Raw genomic sequence first — 23,114 nt, forward strand, 5'->3', positions numbered from 1 at the left:
GCAAACTGTGATTGTAAACTTCTGCCATACCTGCTAAAAACTAAGCATGCTTGCTTTTAGCTGAAAGCCTTGCAGAGTTGCTAGAAAGCATACAGACCATAACTTTTTAAAATCAGACTGCATCTGTATGCATTTTATAGCTAAACTGCACAAAACACTGACTAAGTGGGTGGCAGCATTGGCACTGTTGTTCGCTTTCAAAAACTCTTTGGTTAGTACCTTTTTTTTTTTTCATATAAGCCACACTGTCTCCAAACACCACTTATATAAAATCGAGTTGGAAAACATGATGGGTTCCAGTTTGACACATTTATCCAAAGAAAGTAAGAGGAGCTGTGCTCAAGGCGCTGCACATTAGCAACTGAAAGATGGCCAACATCTGCTGAGACACCACAGAGATGTATTCCTCTGCTTCTGGTCTGTGCAACTGAAAGTATGTGTCAAGAAAGTATTGGCAACGGCATTAGCTGCTCAAAACAATATCAGTAAGCCTGTTGCCGAAGTGAGGAATGAGTGAATCACCTCTATTTGAAACAGCAGTGAGTCATTTTTGACTTGAGTGGAATGCCAAATGTATGCCAACGGGGCTGCACAATATGATTTTATAAAAGGCATGTTACACGGGGCTGACGCAACTAACTCGGGGTTTAATCTTCAGCAGGAGCAACACAAGCTTGACAAAAGTGGACCATTATAATTGCAGTGCAAATGTGAGGCAAACTGGGAGTCATTTCACCGTGGTTTTAGGCAGTGGTAGCTTTGCCAAGCGTAAGCTGATATGATGACACAGCTCAGATTGTTGAGCGGCTTTCACAAAATGTGGTAAAAGTCCCAAAACCGAGAGGCTGAAATACACCGAGCTCCTAAAGTTTCTGTGCTCCTTTTGTCCACTTTTAGTCGTGGTCCAGCTGGATGTTTGTCTTTTGAAGAATGGAGTGGCCACACAAGAGGAAAGAGAGAACTGTCAGGGTGACCGGGCTCAGCTGCATAAAAACTCACACGCCGTTTCCTGTTGACTGCCATGGCGACCACAGACTGAGTCTTTCCAATGTAAGCTGTGAGACACCTTTTCTGATGTGCACACACACACACACACACACAGTCAGAAAGAGTATGCAAGCCCATGCCAGAGTAACCAAACATCTATGTGGAAACCACTAAGTTACATGCTTAGTCATTCACCCACTCTTCTTCTTCATGCTCAGAAGTTTTAGTTCATTTTCTGTCCCGAGCATTTGCAAAACTTGGTTTCACTCCTCGCCTGCACATTAGCTCCCACCTATCTTTTTATTCACCCCCCAGTTTCATTTTCACGCCCGCCATTATCGCCTCACATATTTCATGATTCATATTCTCTTTGGCATTCTTTCCCCCACTTCTCCCTTCTTTTTTGAGCTCCTCTCAGCATACTCCTGGGCCTATAATCTGACCCCGCCCTCCTCCCTCACCCTGTCATTACACCCGTTGGCTAAGCTGCCATTCCGTTCCCGTGGCAACCCTCTAATTAGCCAACCCCAACCACAGTGGCTGCAGCGAGAGGCGGAGTCTGATGCGGTTTAGAGGGGAGGAGCCAAGCGGGACACAAAACCCTTCAAATGATTGTGGACTTTGCTTTTAAAAACTCTCTATGTTTTCCCAGCAATCGCTGTATGGGGTCTGGAGGAACGCTGAGGTCAACAGAGGTTGGTTCTCATTCTGAGGTTCAATGGTAACAACATGATGGTGTTTATACATACGCGAAGCCAGCAGTGGCGAGGCGGACAGTAAACTGTTGAAATAACTCTGAACAAGTGGAAGCGTGACAGTAAAAGTCTCAGAGCGTTCCTCATGGGAGAGTCCACTTTACACAGAACAGCCACAAACGCAGCCACATCTTATGGAGCTGTGGTTTCCTGTATTTTTGGCTTCAGGCCTTGAAATCAAACCTCTACAGGTTGACAAAAACTGACCCCCTCCCTCAAAAAACAGCCAAAATTAGTCACCCTTTATGTACAGATAAGTTTCTAACTACCAAGTGCAGTTTTTTGTAACTGATTAAGTCAGATTAAGGGAATTATTAAAATCAGATGGCTTGTAATCTTTTAAGAGTGTAATAGTGACGATAACCACAATAATATTTTTTGCCATGTATTAAAATTCAGAACCGTTTATTCATTAATAAGCCTACAGAGAATCTAAGAAGTGTAGAGACTGACCCGTTTTATGATTACAACCTGATTCTGCACAAAAAATAAAACCCATACGAGTCATACAGCACTTTTCATTAATCACAGTCTTATGCTTGTGGTTATTACAGTATGGTTATTCTAGAAAGCGCACATCCTTCCAGTGTTTTGAGACCAACCACAATTGGACAGATGAGGCATCTCCAGCATTTTCTGGAAGCTCTTCACTCAAAGTGGCAAAGGCTTTTTAGGCCATGTGTCTTGGCTTTTTAAGGAGGGGTTTGGATTTTCCAGTTTTCAAAGATAGAAAACTACTGGTGCATTTCTAAAAGTACATTTTTAGGGGGGGGGCTTTTGGTGTATCCAATCCATATCCGAGCCAAGATGCCGTGTCACTCTTTAAGAATGCGGATTAATTTTAAAAAGCTAATAAAAGGCTTTAGTGTATTCAAAGGATAGCCAGTGATTTCCAGATTTCATTTCCACTTATGTCTACCATCCTAATCTACAACCTGCTTAAAAATGATTGGTCATTAAAACCCAGACTACAAACAGATAAGAAGAACCAGAAGGCTTCCAAAAATCTTGTTCCTTGCCTATAGAGTTTACATATTCATATACAAACATCTGCCTTTAAGTCACTTTATGAGTTTGTCTCATCAGTCCTAACTAACTTATATCCTTTTTTCATGCATATTTTGACAGCTGTATTTTTTTTACTGATTTTCATTTTCATGCTTCAGTGCTTTTAAATCTTATGACTCAAGTATGGCACGAAATCAAATTCCTCATTAATAGCCCCGGGTGCATTTTTATCTGCAGAGCTGAAAATGTTGCTTTGAAATGAAACCTGAAATGAACTGCAGCAAAACCATCAGACAGCAAGTGCTAAAAAACTATGTTAATGACCCAGGTTGTGCCATTACAAAAGGGTTTTTAAACAAATTTGAAATAGTCATCTATATTAAAATAAATACAACAGTCCTCAAATGTTACTATTTTGCAGACGCTGACTTTGAATGGCTGTAAAACTGTTAGCTAAATTACAAAATAATACGCAAAACTCACGACAAAATGATTTTAGAATCAGATCCAGAAACTTCCAAGGTTACCAAACAAGTATAAAATGTAGGAGTTAAAACACTCGACTGCATTTAATGATACCAGTTTTTAAATGGGGGAATAAACAACTGCTGAAATTGTAGTAAAAGGGAGCAAATTTGTCCCAAAATCAGCTCATTATGTTTTCATAGAACAAGACAAACATCACATAAAATTGCTAGCAGCAGAAAAACATTTTATGACATTCAAGACTTGCATGCTTGCACATACTTGTGCACAAAGAAACCCTTATAGTCGCACGCACCTGGCATGTATGTCAGAATGACATCACAATGCTGTAACAGCAGGTGAATATACATACATGGACATGAGGTAGCGCTTTCCTTACTAGGGCTTTTCTTGGGACTTCCACTGTGGCAGAGTGCTCTGCTGGCAGTCCAGGCAGCCTCGCAGGCACAAAGAGCCCTTTATATGCCCACGCATGTTCAAACCCTGCTCAAGACATGCTGCCAGATGTCCAAGCAGTCTGGACAACAGGCCTGCGAGCATATGCGCATGTTTGCATGCATGAATGTATGTGTGTACATATGTTTCAGCCCCTCCTCCATCTCGACCACCTCTGGTGATAAGGTGACCACCCCCTCAGCCCCCGGGATGCGTCCAGACGGTTTGTGTGGGAGGCAAGAGAATATCACTTTGAAATGTGTTGAATCAGCAAGGGGCACAGCCGAGTACAGCTGTGTGTGTGTGTGTGTGTGTGTATTGGTGATAACTAGCTGAACAAAGCTAGGATTTCAAGGCTATTGGTGCTGTTAGCCTTAGGGGCTGCTGCGGCCAGCTGACCTTGCTCCACTCAACGGCTCTTCGTTCAGGTTCCTCATTTTCAGTCTGCGAGCCAGCTTTTCTCTCCTTTCTATCAGAAACATACAAGTAACAGAAGGCTTTAACCTCCTCACTCTATGCAAGAGTGTAAGATGTGTTTTTGGTGACAACAGGTAAAAGTACTCTATTTACAAGTGAGCTGTACAGTATATCTGTAACTCCTGTCTAGTAATTGTACTGTTGACATCCATGTCATTTAAGGATAATATATAAAAATTAATGAAGGCTCAGGGGGAATTTAACAAGAGTAAATAAAAGATAATTATCACCAATTTAGTATCTGACTAAGTGTGAAATATTTTAATTGTTTAGTGAGATCACAGAGAGCTGTAACCAAAATCTATTGGGTTCAACCTTCATTCCAAGTGAAAGTGGACACATTTGAAGAAATGCTCCCAAGATATTAAAAAATATATATATATATCCGACAAGAATTGGATAGACGCCTAGAAAAACATTATAACAGCTATGGACATATTTCACACAAGCGCAAAGAGTCTGTGTTTTTACAAACTGAAGTAGGAGTGACCAAACATTTAAATATTATGACTATAGGGTATATTGGAGAACTCTCCATGGTGAATCTGTAAGTATATACAGCAATGGATGCAGAGACCCCAGCTTCCCCTGCTCTGACTCATTTTTGCCGCTGCAGAGAAAGGAAGTGAGGGAGGAAGAAACAGATGACTCTTCGAATGGGAAGAGCGGGAGATCCAATATCAGGTTACATATCAGCCAAATACTGAACATCAAAGACCTGACCACATCATACGACTCACATTACCTTCTCAGAAGATCTAAAGTCTACAAATGTCTTGCCCATCTCATTTCTACTTGTTCTTTTTTATTGTTTTCGTATTACTAAATTGCTGTTAAAATGGACCGAAAATGCATCACATCTTACCTTAGTGAATGTGAAAGAGTTAGCATGCATTTAAAATAATAACCTTTTTTGACCTTTAATTTAACTTTTCTCAATAGTGGTTCTGTGAAATAAAACTAATTCAAAGCACCAACGCCTAAAAAGCCAGATCTACTCTGTCTCACACGGTTTTCCCAAACAAACAGACTTTACCACGTGGACACATAAATATGTATAAGGTCTTGCGATAAACACATGCAGGCAGACAGCTCAAACCACATAAATAACAAGGCTCAAACGTGAGCTGAGTTCTGCTGCCAAGCTTTTACTTTCTCTGCCCCCACTTGTTCTTCCTCTTTGCCTTTGTCATTCTCCCGCCCACCTCACCCTCATCAGACCAGGTGTGTAGAAGCAATGACAGGGATGTGCTTCCCTGGATCTGATCCCGATCGACCTTCAGACAATAAATGATGTGTATTTTTTTAAAAAGGGAGCTGCGACTGTGCTTATTCCCATGCTGACTGGCTGATTTCTCAAAGGACAGAGCGATTTGAATTTAGTAAAACCCTTCATAAGGCGTATTGGATAATAAAGATGTTTTGAGAGTTGAGGAGCTCGATAGATATATATATATATATTTTTTTAAAAAGGATGGGTCTTTTGGAAAAGTCTGCCTCGTGGGTATGCGTACACTCTCACAATGTGGTGTATTGTAACGTCTGACAGGGCTGCAGCTGGCTTCTGAGAGGATTCTTGGGGGATTGTTTGAGGTGTGTGTGTGCATATGTTTTGTAAACCAGACCCCCCCACCCCTTCCCCCCTTCTCTCTTCTCTCCATCCCCTTTACCCCCCGCACTTCTGCTGCAAGGAATGTGTGGTCCGCCTCCTACGCTGGACGGTCGTGCCAACATTCCTGACTAACAGATGAAAAAAAAGAAAAGAGAAAAGTGAAGGAGACACAGGAACACTGAGAAAGAGCAAAAATGTAGGACTAAACTGATCTGCTCTCGATAAAAAGTAGAAGGGTGACACCATGTACAGGGATTGCAAGGAAGAGAAAGGGGGGCTTGAAAAAAAAAGACGACCATTGTTTCCTAAATTGCCCCTAAGCCCCCATCATAACCCCCTCAACCCTATAACCCCTGTGTACACACACACACATACACACACATCATAAAAGCCCTCAGGGGATTCCATGAATACCATCCCTTTACCAGAGCAGATCCTGGCTTCTGTCTAATAAACCTGCAGACACACTCTCTCTAGACAATTTACTCTCCTCTGTCAGATCGCTCACAAATAAATTACTTCACCACTTTCAAAACAGGCTAAGTGCGGGCATGCATGGTTCTCAGAATTACTATAAAAGGGTTAACACGCTGGCAAAAACACACACACCTTAAAACTAACTCTAGTGTGAAAACGTCAAGCTGTGACCTGCAATCAACCTTTCCCACTTCCAGAGAAGCAGAAGCCACAAATTCACCAGCTCAGTGTGAGGCAGACCTGCAGAGTTCGGCGCGTCAGTGTGTGTGAGAGTGTGTGAAGGAATATGAGACGGCAGACTATCCGCTACACACTGACCCTTGCCTGCACTCTTCACAGTTACCCAACATGCTCATTCACACACTCATTCAAACACACACACACACACACACACACACAGTGGCACAAGGAAAGACTGGTTGCCGCTGATGACATTATCTATGTCATCAAAGAGATGTTAAAGGAAGTATCTTTGAAGTTTCTGGAAAACACTGATTCACTGTCTTCCTGGGAATTAGCTGCTGATCAGTTTCCCCTTCATATTAGTATGCTAACTATGAAGCTAAAGCCAGGAGAAGTTAGGATGGCTTACCAATAAGCCCTCATTCACAGAGGCTTAGAGACAGGTCGGCAAACCACTGGCAACCTCTGGTCAAGAAGTAAAAATGATTATATTCCCGCGACCGGATGGCAAGTGGTGAAATCAGCCCAACAAGGATGCTACACCTAAAACCTCCTTGTGTTTGCTTTGGTTGCTGGAGGATTGCCACAGTCGCCTGTAGATTTTGTATGGAAGAAGGCAACTTGTTTGCAAACGCTTGCCATTTACTCATCAAGCTGTGGTGAAATTTGAAAACGAGAAACAGAGAATGTTCACCATCTAAGGAAAAGGTGCACCGTTCAGTGCAGCACCATGTACTACACGCTCAGTAAACTGGCTCTGTCTGAAGGTAGAAGATGCATAATCCCCAAGTACAAAACATTCTCCACTTTTTTGTGTTCCTATCAAATGATATTACTGAAATTACTAGGGGTTTATGCTGCTTTTTATGGATATATTTTACCTTATGATAGACGCAGGCTAACCTTTCCCAAAATCTTTGCAAGAGACTGTATATAAAGGATGGACAACACCATAGTTGTTTGTTAATTTCAACATTAGCTTGAATTTTAACGACCATAATTACTGACAAGGATGGGTAGCAGTTGGCCGTGGAAGTTATCGGCTAAGAATAATAAGACTGGATAGCTAGATCCATCTATAAACTTTATGGTTGTATTGCAGCTTGTTAATAAACATAAAAAGTATATAAAAAGTAGAATGTAATTTACTAAAACTGACAGTCAGTCTAATTAACTACACAGGAAGCCATTATTATTATAATAATTCATTAAAAAACTTCCAAAAGGCACCATGAAATAAGTCAAAAGCTCCATGAAGGCCGAGCAGACTTTCAAAACCAGCTGGTGTTTAAATGTAAAATTACATTTTTATTTCTCCACATTTTCAAAGTGACTGCTTTTAAGCTCCTGGCATACTAAATAATGACGAGTTATGGGACAGTAATCATCTACTTTAGGAGACTGATCACATTTGACTTCTTTGTAGCCAGAACCACTTCTAAACGTCAACCAATATTGACAATTAGTGATGAGAGTCATGAGAAGAAGATTTTGCAGTATTATGGCAGCGTTTGGAAAGCACTGTTACTACTGCAATTCTCTATATAAAGCTAAAGCACATCTGCATTCTGACCATGTGGCTTTCTCAGTGACTTGCGTAACTGTCTCACAGTTACCATTTGGAGATTCTTTACCTGGTGGCTTCTTGCTCCAGCCGGGAAACATTGGGAACATAGAACATGACTCCAAAGAAGAGCAGTGGCTCATTGCCAAACTTGTCCAGCTGCTTCTTGAGGGGTTTCTCGAGTTCCACCCAACGTTTTTCCGGGGTCTGGGTCTTCCCTTGGAACCACAGTCCAAAGTAATGTGTCTAAATACAGGGGGTGAGGAAACAAAAATAAGTTGTGTAAGCCAAAAGGAGTATAAAAGAACCAAATAAATTAATTCGCAATAGTGGAAGCAAAGGGCTAATGAGAGAGGCTGTAGAGATATACCAACTGACCAGTCAAGGGAACCGGAATCGCCCAATTTCAAGCATTCTTTGCACTTAATGGTGGGACGCCGGTCAGTCACGTGAAAATCCAATTAAAACTAGGTTTCCTTCCATGCATGCACAACATGAGCACAGTGGTGCAGGTAAATAGTCACACACACATTCACAGCTACATGGTAATATGTTGTTAGCATGGAAGCTCCTTATTGTGAGTGAAGACAGTAAAGTGGAAAGGTGGCCACCACGAAAAAACAGACCTAATCAGACACTTAAATGACCTTCACCCAGCTAAACTTTGACATTTTAAAGAAGATAACAAAGTGGCAGACAAGCTAGCAGCCTCGGTATGAGCAATGGATCAAAAGAGAAAAGGGATGATATCCTGTTATCTGGTTATAAAGTTATAAACATCCTGGAAAATTATGTAACTGACATATGTTTTGTTATACAAACCTGTTGCACCTGCTTTTGTTTGCTAAAGTAAAATATGTCAGGTAAAAGTTGGTGTACAGCAATTCATTTTCAATTATTTTTACAGCTTTATTTTCACTTTCTTTTCAGTTTTTTCAGTGAGCAAAGAATCAGCAAAAATCAAAATCTGCAGGTCACGAATAGAAAAAAAAACAGAAATTGGAATCAGTCAAGAAACCTGTAGTTGGTGCATCTTTAGATGGGATTTCTCAGGAGAGAAATGGTAAATGAGTTGAGAAATACACTGAAAAGTATTGAGAGATTAAGCGCCTGAATTAAAAGCACACATTTCTCCTTAACATCCGACGAAACCTTTGACGTCAGCAGCGTAACGCTATTAATATTAAAGTGGAATCATTGCAATATCATTACCTAGCTCACTAAATCCAGTGAAAGTCATTAGTCTTGTTATCCAAACAAAACGAACATATTTAAACTGAAAGTGAAACACAAAAAGCAAGAATAGACCAGTTTATTTCTCCCTTCACGTATGATGTTTCTGATAAGAAATTGTTGACATGAGATGCCACCATGTTGTCAGGAAATCCATGCATAATGAAAACACACACATCAGCTCACAATCCATTGACTTTTGTAAAAACACAACATACTAGTGGCACGGGTTTGTCTCTGTGTAAAGATCTCGTGAACTTTTTTTCCACCGTTTTATCTCACGCAGTACATTTGGCAGAACATGTCATTTAAATGTCATGTTTTTAATGTTTGGTTATTTTGTGTATTTGTGCATTTCTCATAGGTTTCATAAAAGGTTGAGCACACAGATTTGGCCAGTAAAAAGTCAGAGAGAAAGTCATAAAGCTGGTAACTGAAACGGCGCGCACACATTCATGCGTGCAGACGGGCACACACTTCAGACCTCAGATTTAACAGCGAAGACGAAAACAACACGCACACTCTGACGCGCACATAATCCTGAGACGGTGTGCACACGAGGGGCAGACAGCCGCTACAGCTGGGGTGCTTCATTGCCTCATTTATAACATCGCTGACACCCAGCAAATACCACAACTCTGTGTGAGTACACTACATCGCCCCTCGCTCTTCTGCGCTGTCAGCAGCTCCAGCAGGTGCAGACACACTCTTGAGCACACATGTTCATCAAATTTAATTACCCTTGAGCCTAACACGCACACAATCGTCATGTGATCTTTGACCTAGACAAACCATGCTTTTTACACACAATTCGTTTGCTTTGTGTTTTAAGGTGTAAGAACAGGAAAGGAAAGTGAGAAATCATCAGAAGTCCACCTGCTGGTAGAAAAAAAGCACTGACAATAATGGGAAATAGAAGAGGAATGAGAGGGACCCACGGTGTAGGGGAGACAAGAGGACGAGCAGTATGTCTTTCTTCTGCAGTGAAGAGAGGACAGACGTAATCACGCTTCATTAGAGACAAACAAAGACAGTGAAGGAGAGACGCAGCAGAGGGCAGGGAGACATGCACAGGGTGTGGGGAGAGACGCGTGGCAGACACACAACCAAACGCAGAGTAAAAACAAATGCCCACTCCAACTCCCCATTAATTACATCCTGTAGCTGCCAACGGCAGACAATTTATAACACTTGCAAGCTCAGATAAGACAAATGTGTCAGAAACCTATCACACGTCATACTATCTCAAACTAACGTGCACATGTGTCACAACACTAACCTCCCGCAGCTCCAGCCTTTGGGCCACCGCCTCCAGACATTCCTGTCCCGTACTCTCCACTGACAGCGTGCATTCAATCACATTGCTGTCCAGCAGGCGGATACGCGTCACAAAGTAGTTCTTGCTCAGGACATTGTAGCGCCTTGTGCGCCGCAGCTTCAACCGGAAGGGCATGGCTGGCAGGAGGTCAAGGCGGGGTCGTGGCAGAGTCAGAGGTCAAATGTCACTCGAGAGCAAGCAAGCAGAGAGAGGGGTGGGCGGGCTCTATGACCTGGCTGCTGCCCTCCTCACTCTCGCACGACGCCAGCCACACCACCGGGCGGAGAGATGCAACCTGGCAAGGCGCTGGCCCATTCCCAAAGGTGTCCAGAGAGGAGGAGGAAGACAAGGAGGAGAAGGAGTACAAACGGGTGCTGCAAAGAGAGATAAGAGAGGAGGGTCAGTCAAACACATAACTAGCTTAAAAAACGATTTAGAGTTTTATGAATGCATTCCCTTTCCTAAGAACGAAGATGGTTTTCTAATCAGTGAATAGTCTTTCAAATAATCCCTCCCACCTTCCATAAACAAGCAGAAACTAAAGCAGATAAAAAAGGAGTAGTTGTGGTGCTAGAGCATTAGCACAGCACAGGAATGGTACGGCAGCAGCCAGACAGCTTTATCCTATAGTTCGGGCAGCTGCGCTCTCTGGACTCCCATGAGGCCCGGCGTCGGGCGAAGCTGGGAGACAGAGTCAGAGATGTGAGGCTATGGATGAACAGACATCAAACGGCCGTGCGCAGACATCCATCTGAACCCGGCAGCTGGCTTTGAGGAACTAATGGAGCTTCTATCTGCCTGTGTGGGAGGCCCTTCCTTTCCTTTTTATCTCTGCTCTCTCTGCTCGACAGCAGCACAGTGCCAGACATTGTGGAGCACAGTGCAGCGGTGTGTGTAAGATCACACGCCTGCGGTGGTGGCACATATGTTGCCACAGAAACACTTTTTGCCAGCTACTGACACAAAACCAAACAAAAAAAACCCCACATCTTTGTTGTTAATAAGAAACAGAAGTGTGAACTCGTGAGGTAAACAAGAGAACACACACAGGGAAGTTTAAAAGGTTGAGCTAGGTGTTTGGGAATGACTTTGAATGCAACTGGGGTGCTCATCAGTTCATAGCTTTCATGTCTGTAATGAGGAAAGTCCTTTGAAAAAGAGCATGACAGATATAAAGGCGGAACAGAGTACATCCTGTAGGGGTGTACTCTGTATATCGCACATACTCAATCATATTTTAAAAAGTAAGCTTTAAACGGAGCTGTTAGCCAGCAATCTCTAAGGAATTTCAAATAATCCCGCTAATATCAATGGGATTAAATTTAAATAGCTAAAAGCAGTGTCATTTTAAGGGTGGTGGCTACTTTGTAGCCTTGTTAGACAGGAACTAGATTACAAAACTAACAAAAAAAAAGCTCCACACCTTGAAAGAAGGGAAAAAAACAACTTCTCCTTAAAACACACACAAACCAAAGAGACCAGAAATTGAACGCTACAAAAGACAGCAAGGAAAATTATGCAAAAATAAATACACACATGCATGAATGTGAGGGAAAAAGAGCAAAAACATGACAAAGCAATGTTCCAACGATTAGGTGAGGAGCAAGGGAGAAGGAGGTGGAGTAAAGATGGAGTGGATGTGTTGCTTCTTGTCCTGGGCTCTGGCTATGTGCTGCTGATAGTCAGCTTGGACCCTGGCCCAGATTCCTCTCTACCCTGACTGGAAAAACAGAGCACACCTGACACAAGTATGCACCACAAGGAAGGAAAAGTGTGTGTGCGTGCGTGTGTGTGCGCGCGTGTGTGTTTATAACAAGGCTGAGTGAGCAGGAGAAAAAGACAGGGGAGGCAGGCTTGAATGAAAGAGGGCAAGAAGCTACAGAGTCGGGTTGTTTGCTACAATTTTAATTGCACTTGCTTCACGCTCATCTTTTGTAATGGCCTTGCCCCTTTGGGAGCCGTAACACATTCCTTACTCCTGAGTCCTTCTGAGACGGTAATGTGGCATCATCTTCTTCGTGTGTTGTTGTTTTTTTTCTTTCTTTCGTTTTTTTTAAACGGCCGTTTGCACTAACACATAAGCGCAGGGCGAGAAAGCCTCAACGAGTGACTAACTGGGTTACATCGGTTGAGTAAATCAGCTTCGCTTTAGGATATATGTGCACGCTGACCCCAGTCGTCACATGACCCTTAACCACAGACCCTGCGACCCTCCTCACTGACTCCGGCTTAGGGTAAGTGACATCACAGGCTGACAGTAAAACCTTCCCAAAATGACTCAAGAGTGTTTCCCGAGCACCCAGGCCTCCAAGATCACTGTCAACAAGTACACAGACAAACACACAAAGACACAAATAAAGACGCATACTTTCACTGCGTAGTGTACAAACATAGACAAGCATCAACAGGGCACACCGCAAACATATACACAAGATCTCTCTCAAACACACACACACACCCCTTCACCAGGTTCCTCAGAGGTTAGCCAAAGGACCAGACAGCAGTTGGTGCAACTCTAAACTAGTAATCAGTGGCTTGGTTAGGAGTGTGTGGTAGAGTAAAGCCAGACAGAAAGACAGACAATAGTTTGGGCTCTAACCCACTCCTTGATGAAAAAAAACAAAACAAAAAAAAAATGCCCTGCTTCAGTTCTGCTCCTGCAATGCAGCGACTTTTTCTCCTGACCGTCGTGTTTATTTCCAGCGTGCAAAAACACCATATACGTTTATGAATTTGCACATTGTAATTTTGTGGCACAGACGAAACGAGAGGGAAAACTGAGGAAAGAGGCTTGTTTTTCTTTTTGAGAGTGGTGAGCTCTTTCTAAATATATGTGAAACCATTCCCATCTTTTGTTATGTTTGTTGTTGTTGTTGTTGTTTTATATTCCCCCACAACTGATATTGCACAGGGGTAAAAAGTTGGAATCAAGTAGCTTTTTTTTTCCCCCTTAATGTGCGTGCTTAAACCACAAACCACATTACCACTCAAGTATATAGGGGTTTTTTGAAAGACGCACTGTGGGTTGACATTTTTACACACATATACATCAATCATGATAAAAACGATTGTGCGGGAGCTAGCCGAACCTCCGAAGAAGTTTGACCTTTTAGTCTTGCATACTTTTAACTGAGCACCATGGCAAACAAACGTCCTGTCAGCATGGTGTCAGATACATCTTTAATCGAGCATTTTTGGGCTTGTGCATCAAGGAATTAAGACAACTTATTTGACGCTGCAGTGCACAAGTTGTGTCTTCCTCATTTAGCAATGAGAGTATTTAATTAAAAAGCTTCCTAGGTTTTTTGTTTGTTTGGTTTTTTTACCGTCACGCTTCTAGCTGCTTTTGTCACTACACAATATCTGAGGTTAAACAGCTCTCCGGAAAACCACAGGTCCATTTTTTGGTCAGGGTTTCCTTTCATATCTTGGTTTTCCCTTACTGTAGGCCTGATCACTTAATTATGATTTGATCCCCTCGTGATTAACTTGTTACCTGAAAGATCTCTGTGGAATATTAACATCATGCAACACATGGGTGTTACAGCACAGGAACACTGAAATGCATTAAAATATAATGGATATTTGTGTTGTCTTTTCGACCTTGGTTTAAGAATTATGATACTCTATCCAACATGCACTCACAACTTTATATTGGGTAGAATTATCATAATTGTTGTGACTATGATTCTGTTGCACTAAGGGACAAAATTTCTTGGCACAGCCAAGAGGCGGAGGAAGATGTATTGATGGGATTCTGTTGGTAACGATCTCCCGTTTGCAGCCAACTGTGACATGTCTGAAAGGGGTGGAGGACCTACTCCAAGGAGTTGCTGCCCCAAGTTAAGGAGTTTAAGTTCTCATGGTTTTGCTCCCGGGTGAAGGAAGAAGGAAGCAACGGGTTGAGAGACAGATTTGTGTGGGGTCAGCAGAGATGCAGAGGCTGTACCGGTCTGTTGTGGTGCTGAGAAAGCACCCTCGGAGGTGTCTGCACAGATTTTGTCCCTTGGCTGGCTTAGTAGCGCCTCGAGTTTCTCCACAGAAAAAGTGGAAGTAGTGGTCAAGGGATGGTCACCCAGGATGGAAGGATGGATGGATCTGTGGATTTCTATACTGTGGCGGAGGTGTGGTCCCTGGCTCAGCTGCAGGGGAGGAGTGGTGCAGTGAGCTCAATGGGGCGGTGCCGGGGAGGCAGGTGAGATCACAGCTGGTGGCGTTTGGACTGATGATGGTCTTTTTTCCCCTTTTTAGTGAGGCGGGAGACAAGAGAGGGGAGTTGGAAAAGCTGAGACCAGCGCTGACAGACTGTGGGTTGTTGCATAAAACCCTAAATAAACGTGACATCTGTGAGAATAACCAGTGTGTGTCTGGAGTGCGTTCTACATATACCTTTGTAGTTTCAGTACTCCCTTCTATTCCTTTCTGGAAAGCTTAATTACTGGTAGCTGACAATAGAAATGCTATTGATGTGCACTGAAATGCACAGAGATATGCCTGCCGCTAATAGGGTTACTAAGCATTGTGTGAACTTATCTGACAAAGGCTTGAATGAAATGGATGCTCCTTTAGGTAAAAGTGCTACACTTCAGCTTTCTTTCTGATTCATACAGAAAGAAACGAATTGAGAGGATGTTCTTTTTTCATACTCTGTGGATGTCAAAACAATTGGACACACACAATTATGCTCAGAAAGAAAAAATAAAGCAGATTCTTGCATTAACTAACCAACTTTAACTAAGTGAGTAAAGTAAATTTGTTTGTGGAGTTTCCCTTTTTGCAGTATTTAAACTGGTTCAGGATGTCTGAGTTTGGGCTCAATAATTCAGCAACTTCAGCGAGATTGCATGACGCAGTGTCAGAAAAAAAACGCAGTCCTGGCCTTTTATAAAGTGACACATGGCAAATAAGAAAATAAACAGTTTAAACAGTGTTAAAGGCGAGAATGGTGACTTTTGCATCAGTAACATTTAAGCACATACCAAAGTCATGAAAAATTGTTTTCATCATCATGAAGCTGCCGTGAGTCTCATCAGCTTCTGAACTAATTGTCTTCTAAGATACCTGTCCTGCTCTCCATCCTGTAAGGCCAACAATCAAAACAATGGCACAGCAGGAAATACTCATTTCACTAGCTGGGCCCACGTCCTCATTGTAGGTTTGACAGCGATTTAGTAGGTAAAAGTGAATGCTTTGACATGAATTGAGCTGCGGTTTGGGGAAGGCCTCGAAGGTGACTGGCGATGGCTCCCGGGCCTGGTAGATCCCCATGCACTAAATAGAAATGAAGAAGTTAAAGAATTGAGAACAAAGAGGGAGGGAGGGTGGGGCACGTAAACGAGAATGAACAGCTTGCAGAACTGGGGGAACCTACATAGATGACAACCGGAAGGAGCGTGTTTGGAGGCGTGGTCCTGCTCCTGAAATTCCGATACATAATCTCCAACAAAAGAAAAGTCCTGCATGCAAAAACTGAGACCATTTCCAAATAATTTCATGTGAGATCCTTTGTATTGAGCTGGAACATTAAACTTGACAGGTGTAAAAACTGTTGCCAAAGTGGGCGGGATTTGAAAACCAGCTACAGGTTAGCAGCTGACAAAAGATGGATTTAAACTGAGTTTGTGGGGTTTTTTTTAAGAAATGCTGACATGGGTTTCCTCAGCTGGGGAATTTCTGCAGAAAACCAGTAGATGTTCCTTCACTTGCATTGTCCCCAACTCAACTGATTTATTTTCTGCAAAAACCTCAGCTTGCCTCAGGCTGCAGTGTTTTTCTGCCAGTCACCTCTCTACCCACTCAGGGATAGATTCTGGGGCCACCTAAAAATTAACCAAATCAAAACATGCTGTGACTTACAGGCCAAAAAAAAGTGTTGGTTAAAGCTGCTAACTTAGAAACAAAACATTAAAAACAGGCATAATTGTGATATCCATTTCTTTTACATTACCATCACAAAGACTCATTTTAAACACAACGTCTTCTCAGGAGCAGAGCTGCTAACGTGCGTGCTCCCCCTCTGCTCTGGTTCATGCCGGCCTCTGTGTCGCTTTGCTCCATTCACGTCCACACAATAGCGGGAACAAAACAGCACTTTGTCACCTACTGCTAAGACCATTAGATGCAGGCCGCCGAGAGGCGAGGAAGCAAGTGTAGCGTGCGTAACTCAATCAATCTCATCTCTGTTGCTTGTCTCTGTCTGAAATACCAACGCTGCCCTCCCAACACCCCCAGCTACCCTCCTGTTATACACAAGCACTGTAGCAAAACAAATGGGTGCTTCACAGCTCGTAATTACACTTCCTCCTGCGCAGTCGTTTTACTATTTGGTCTGTGAACCTAAACCAAATAGCTGGAGTGCAAATCGGGTATCTTGTGCTCAGAATTTGCATTTTTACAACTAATTAAAGCATGTGGTTTTCATAAATCAAGAAATATAGGGCTACTGGTTGTTCTTTTTGTATAATTAATACAAATAGACTGTTTCATAGAAGGCTAAAACAAGCACACACTTGCATTTTTCAGTAGCTAAACTCACAAATAGTTTCAGCGCTCAGACAGTTAACAGTCACAACAAAGACCTACTTAACCTAAATTATTTTTATATGTGAACTTGCTGTATTGTCCTATCTGGTAACCCAGCGAACTGCTACTCCAAGCACAGCTAAATCAAAAGAATTTGGAAATACTGCCAGATTTTGTCTGATATTTCTAAAATCTTCTTAGGACTCTGATCCTCTTGTGGCCCACTAACTTAAAGTTGAGTTCAGTAGTGAAATGTTTTGGGGAAAACACACCTCTAAGTCCACACACACTCCTGGAAACATTCAACCAAAGTCTGTCTGAGTATTAGCTGACCCTGGACAGAGCATTATCTTAGCAGTGAATGAAGGTGTGTGTGTGTCCAGGTGCCCTTCACTTTTCTCGACAAGCGCTTAACCGATCTACTTCGCACTATCACTGAAGACCTAATGATAAGCAGCACTGAGTTTGAAGTTGTTCTGATGTGCATTTTGGTCAGTTTGTGAGGCATTCGGGGAATATCTGTGATTTGTACCCAAATAAACAACCACAAATAAAGTTCCAACACACGAACACTGCAAGAAATTTTCAGGTCAGCAATTAAAAATAATGGTTCTCACAACATACGGTTCATTCTCTGGTGGTAACGTCAACCTAAACAGCTACTACAAGGTGAATTTTCACTTGTTTATCCAGCTGCCCCAGTTAATATTAGCGCTGCTCCTCAGGTGTTTTTCTGTTTATTAGCCACACACACGATCCTCTTGGTGCCACCTTTTTCCTCCTGACAAAAACAAGACGATAACTAAATAAAAACTAATATACGAGGACAAAAACTATGACGCGCTGACGATGAATGAAAAATGAAATGAAAATATTCTGGAGACACGAGATGTAATCAGATCTAATTAAGCTGTGTGGAAAGGTGCGACAAGTTTGGAAGCGATCCAATCAGAAGTAACTTCCTTGTGGTGTAAGGTTAGACACGCATATGATATGCCCCCAGGAAACAGTACTGTATACATCTAGCTCCCATGCTCCCCGTTGACTAAAACTAGACTAACGTCATTTACCGCTGCTGCTCATTTCATGTGTGGATTAAAAATGCACCAAAGTAGCCCATGTTGCCGTATCATTACTAACACTTCATTATTGCAGTGGTGATGTCAAGACATGTATGCAGATGTCCAAATCTGAAAAAGCACTGTACTCATTCTGTTCATGTAGAGAGACACGTGCAGTATTTGTCTGACTGGCCTTTGCTGTACAGACTGGACAATCTGTACAGGCCTAAAACATAAACTTTGCCATCTTTTGATATTTATCAACGAGTATTAAGGCCACATTAAGAAAAAAATTGCAACATTGTAATTTCCTTTGTAGTTTACTTATTACTAAAACTGATTCTAGTAAAACTTCACTAAGTCATCTACACAGGGCATTTTATAGAGGGTAAAGCAACGTCAATCTCCACGCTTTATAGTTATGCTGCAATAGGTGTAGACTGCTGAAGGAGTCCCATGATGCATTGAGTATTTCCTTTTCAGTCATCTTTCTCACTAAACATGTGTTAATAGACCTCTCTGCATTGAATCACACTTGTTATTAATCTCTGGCTCTCTTCCACAGCATGTCTTTATCCTGTCTTCCTTCACTCACCCCAACCGGTCCCAGCAGATGGCCCCGCCCCTCCCTGAGCCTGGTTCTGCTGGAGATTTCTTCCTGTTAAAAGGGAGTTTTTCCTTCCCACTGTCGCCAAAGTTCTTCCTCATAGGGACTCATATGATTGTTGAGTTTTTTCTCTGTATGTATTATTGTAGAGTCTACCTTACAATATAAAGCGCCTTGAGGCGACTGTTGTTGTGATTTGGAATTGAACTTTATTCTAAAATAATATTTTGACTTTTCGCTCAAAATTTTGACTTTATTCTCCTAATGAGCAGTAATGTGTTTTTCTTAATGCCTCGTCATAAACATTTGAAGAAAGCACAGTACTACAGAGATTACTCTCCAGACACGTCTCAGGGACATTGGCACTGTGGATCAGGCCCCTCTTTGTCATCTGACACTCTGCCCATGTGTGTTTTTGTCTGACCCAGAGGATCTGTGTGTGTGTGTGTGTGTGTGTGTTCACTTTTACGCCTAAAAAATCCTTTATTAAAAAGTGAAAAATAATAATATATATATGCATCTACTTTTTCTTCCCCGCACACAGGCTCCACTCACTCACCCTGCATAGACACAAACATACTGTATATCTCACACAAACACTAGCAGCTGCAAACAGATGGTGGAGGCAGGCCACCAACAAGCGCATCTGCTTTCTCACTTTCCAGCTCTCTCTTTTTTTTTTTTTAACTCCTCCAGCTCCATCTCTCCGAGACAAACACACCCGCAAATAACACACTTGAGGACACGGCGGCGAGAGTGACACAAACACAGGGCAAAGCGTTCGCACAGTTGTGACGTGCAGACAGCGAAGGGGCCATGTCTGCAGCTTCCCACACACACACACGCAGCTTTATCTCGCTTCAACCTGGACTTAAATGGGTGAAGAAAATTGTTACACTAAGTGAGAGCAGACTCTCGCCAATTACATTGTTTACATACCCATTGCTATCAGCGAATGAGACATCAGGCCCTGTTTTTAAATTCACTGAACTGCTCTGAAAGGATCATTGCACTGACAAACCTTCAAAACCAAGCTTAGATTCAAAGATTCGTACATACATTTGTGTGGGTTTTGCTAATTCTTTGAATCATCCCGAGCAAAGACATTTCTATAAAAAGTATTTTTTAGCAATCAGCAAATTTTGTCCGGTGTATCTTTTCAATAAACAGATTAAATTACTTCTTCAGCTGCTACTCATTACCTTAAAACAAGTGAAGGAGACATGCCAGTGAGCACTAACAACTATCACAATCACAAAAAACTCAAAATAACATCACTATCCGGAACTGGAATTCAAATGAGATGCCAAACTGCTTATATTTAGCTTGTGACGACCGGAAATACCATAGAATCAAAGGAAAAGTGCACGAAAACAATAGAAGTTACAGTAGCAGTAGACAGTCACAGATAGGGAATGCCCAATGTTTCCCACTGGCACTGAAATCTAAACAGTGTCACTAAAACATGACGAGGAGGAGGAGGATCAAAGGCGGATGCTTTACACTGTCCGTATGCTGGTTTTCCAAACCAGCAATGACGCTCCTCTGCCGACTCATATTCCAGCAGGCAAACCGGAGAACTGATGTCATGCAGGCAGACTTGGATATTTAACTGAGAGGCACAGAGCTGGATTGTGTGTATACATGTTCCCTTTAAAATTCACATATAAGTCATTCCCAGCACCTGAATGAGAAAACAAAGGCTTTAGATAAGCAAGGATATGAAAAAGGCAGCAGAAAGGAAATAGGAGACACAACGCTGGTGATTCTCAGGCTCTTATCGTGTTGGTTCAGTTGGTGAGGATGGCGAGAAAGGAAGGAGTGCGTAAACATGGACAGTGGAACTGATAGCAGGCGGCTCCCAGCCACAACAACAAAAACACAGGACCATCAATCGTCAGCCACCGAGTCTGCAGCAGCCAAACCGCGATGCTCTTCACATTTTCCATAACCCCCCCTCTCATCTCCTCCTGGGAACCACATCACGGTCTCACAACCATACACACAAATACGACTCCACACACAAGCTCAATCACCCAAAAGCCACTCAGTATTTTCTCATGGCTGAGCCCCCAGGAGCCAACGGGGACGTCAGTAGCACTGAGTTTACAGGCCTATGAAAGCAGAAACACTTTGGTTTTGCTCGTGTTGACATCTGGCTGTATCTAAGACCCATAACGGCCTCAAAGGAAGGAAAAGTCACATTTTAAACGTGGGATCACATGGAAAATTTCGCCCCTTGATGCTCAAACCTCCTCACCAACCCCTCTGTGAACAGTCCCACATCACAGGAAGAATCACATGTTTTTAAATTCTGGGCTGTTCAGAGGTGGCGGGGGTCAAACCTGTTAAGTGTGGGCGGCAGGGCTAGCAGTGACTGACACCTAGCATGAAAAACACCTGGTGGAGTGTGGGAGACTTGGACAGGTCGCAGCACGCTCTCTACTCTGTTGTTGTCTGCTGGGCTGAGAGAACAGAGCGCTCACAGAGAGCACAAATCTGACAAAAGCATCCGTGCATGACTGAATACACTCACCACATGCACAAGAGATACTCCTCACAGTCATACGCTGCACCTACAGCCAGCCGTTATATTATTACTTTACAGTAACATCACTTTTGTTAGCTTTTTATAGACTTTTTTTTTAAACAATAGCTGCTTTCTTGCTAAGTACCGGTAAGTGATTTATGTTCATTCATGAGCATATCTGCTCCTAGGTAGAAGTTCAGTATTGTTACTGATACCGACCCAGCACAGCTGATTGGTAAAACTTTAATACTTCTTTAGAACTAGCTTAGCAGTACCACCACGGGAGGTTTTAAAAAGTGCAGTTCCTTGAGTGGCCACTTGAGGCATTCTTTAAAAGCCTGCAAATCCCCATAGGCTCACATGTTATAATGTCCAACTTTACAGCAGAAATAAACATGTTTACAGCCTGGTAGAAGAAACAGTTTCGGTCTCTATTGCGCATCTCATCCTTCATGGGGGGTGTTTTTTAATGGCTCGCCCATTTGCACTTTTTTGGGGCTCAAAGTTAGGGGCATGATCATTTTAATGATCATATCATTCGCGATAAAGACTGTATTCGTTTTTATGTGACCCAAGCCCAGATACCTTAAAAGGAGCTACTTCACAAATTTCAAACAAAGCTCTTTACAAACTATGTGAAAAAAAAACTGCTCCCGCTAAAGATGAAGACAACAAACTTGCTCCACCACATGAAGCAAAAAACATGACATCTAATACAAGCAGGCTACAAAGGAGGAGATGCTAGCAGCCAGTGATGTGCAACCCAAATAAGGGCTGGTCGATATAACGATATATATCGGATGACGATATAAAAACGTCTATCGTTTCATTTTACGCTATCGTTTGTTTCGTGGTGTCGCAAAATAAACTGTTTACGGCAATATTTTTTCATCGTTTTGATGGTCACTGTAGTGGCTATATTAATTTCGTAATTTCTCTCTCTCTCTCTTATATTTAATATAACCACACTACGGACGGACAAGCGCTTGTTTTTATGCCTTGCGGTTAGCAACAATGACGGTAACACCATCGCGTGTCCGCTTGTTTATGTTCCACATAAACCCTTCACAATAAAGCTCAAGATCCTGTTGAGACTTTTCAAAATAAACTCAATCACGTGAAAGAGCAGATTATTTACGGATGAGAAGCAAAACAAGAGCCGCCAGGTGCTAAAAAACAAACCTTAGACTCAAACGTTAGAACAGGCTTTTCCCCGCAGCACGCCGTGTAATAAATACTCACAAAGAAAACGGCGGCCTTACAACTTATGTCTAAAAATGTATAGTTTTATGCATCCGTTAAAATACTCGACTCCAGCTACATGACGCGCAGCTGGAAACACTTCCCGCAAGTCGAGCTGCCCGAGATTCACATAATTTACAGAAAATGTTACATTTTTGTGATTTATATCGTTATCGGGACGATAGAATTCTTATATCGGGATATGAGATTTTGGTCATATCGCACAGCCCTAACCCAAATGTAAACAAATGTTGACAATGACAGTATTGTGCAAAATCCTGAAAAGGTACACTGTTAAGTTACTTTAATTCTTGTTAAAGTGAACTGTTAAGCAGTCACGTACTACTTTGACTTATAATTTGCAGGAAAACATTACCTCGGTTACTTTTGTGCTTACATTTGACTTATGCTGTGTCACTTGATGTTATATTGCGTCTCTGCTTTAATGCTGCTGTTGCTGCTGGCACCTTGTGGGAATAGATTCACACTTCACTAATTCACCAAAGGTCTTGTGGCAAAGAAAGAAACTGAAAAGCTTATTCATGCATTTATTTTCAGTAGGCTAGATTACTGTAATGGAGTTTTTACTGGTCTTAATAAAACATCAATTAATCAGC

The 23,114-nt window shown here is 42.2% G+C and overlaps 1 protein-coding gene across 2 annotated transcripts in view; it reads right to left on the minus strand.

Moving 5' to 3' along the window:
- Positions 1-23,114, minus strand: part of LOC100706836 (protein tyrosine phosphatase non-receptor type 14) — a 43,147-nt gene that overhangs the window by 17,097 nt on the left and 2,936 nt on the right. The window contains exons 1-3 of one of the 2 annotated variants that reach the window (XM_019345813.2): positions 11,054-11,263; positions 10,497-10,909; positions 8,055-8,230 (exon numbers count right to left, since the gene is read on the minus strand). In XM_019345813.2, coding sequence (XP_019201358.1) covers positions 8,055-8,230; positions 10,497-10,670 — 350 coding nt within the window. In that variant the 5' untranslated portion in view covers positions 10,671-10,909; positions 11,054-11,263. Of the gene's footprint in view, positions 1-8,054; positions 8,231-10,496; positions 10,910-11,053; positions 11,264-23,114 lie in introns of those variants that run through there. The other variant, XM_005454721.4, reaches the window with a different exon arrangement.

The sequence above is a fragment of the Oreochromis niloticus genome, linkage group LG15 (assembly GCF_001858045.2).
Source record: "Oreochromis niloticus isolate F11D_XX linkage group LG15, O_niloticus_UMD_NMBU, whole genome shotgun sequence".
NCBI classification, from domain to species: Eukaryota; Metazoa; Chordata; class Actinopteri; order Cichliformes; family Cichlidae; genus Oreochromis; species Oreochromis niloticus.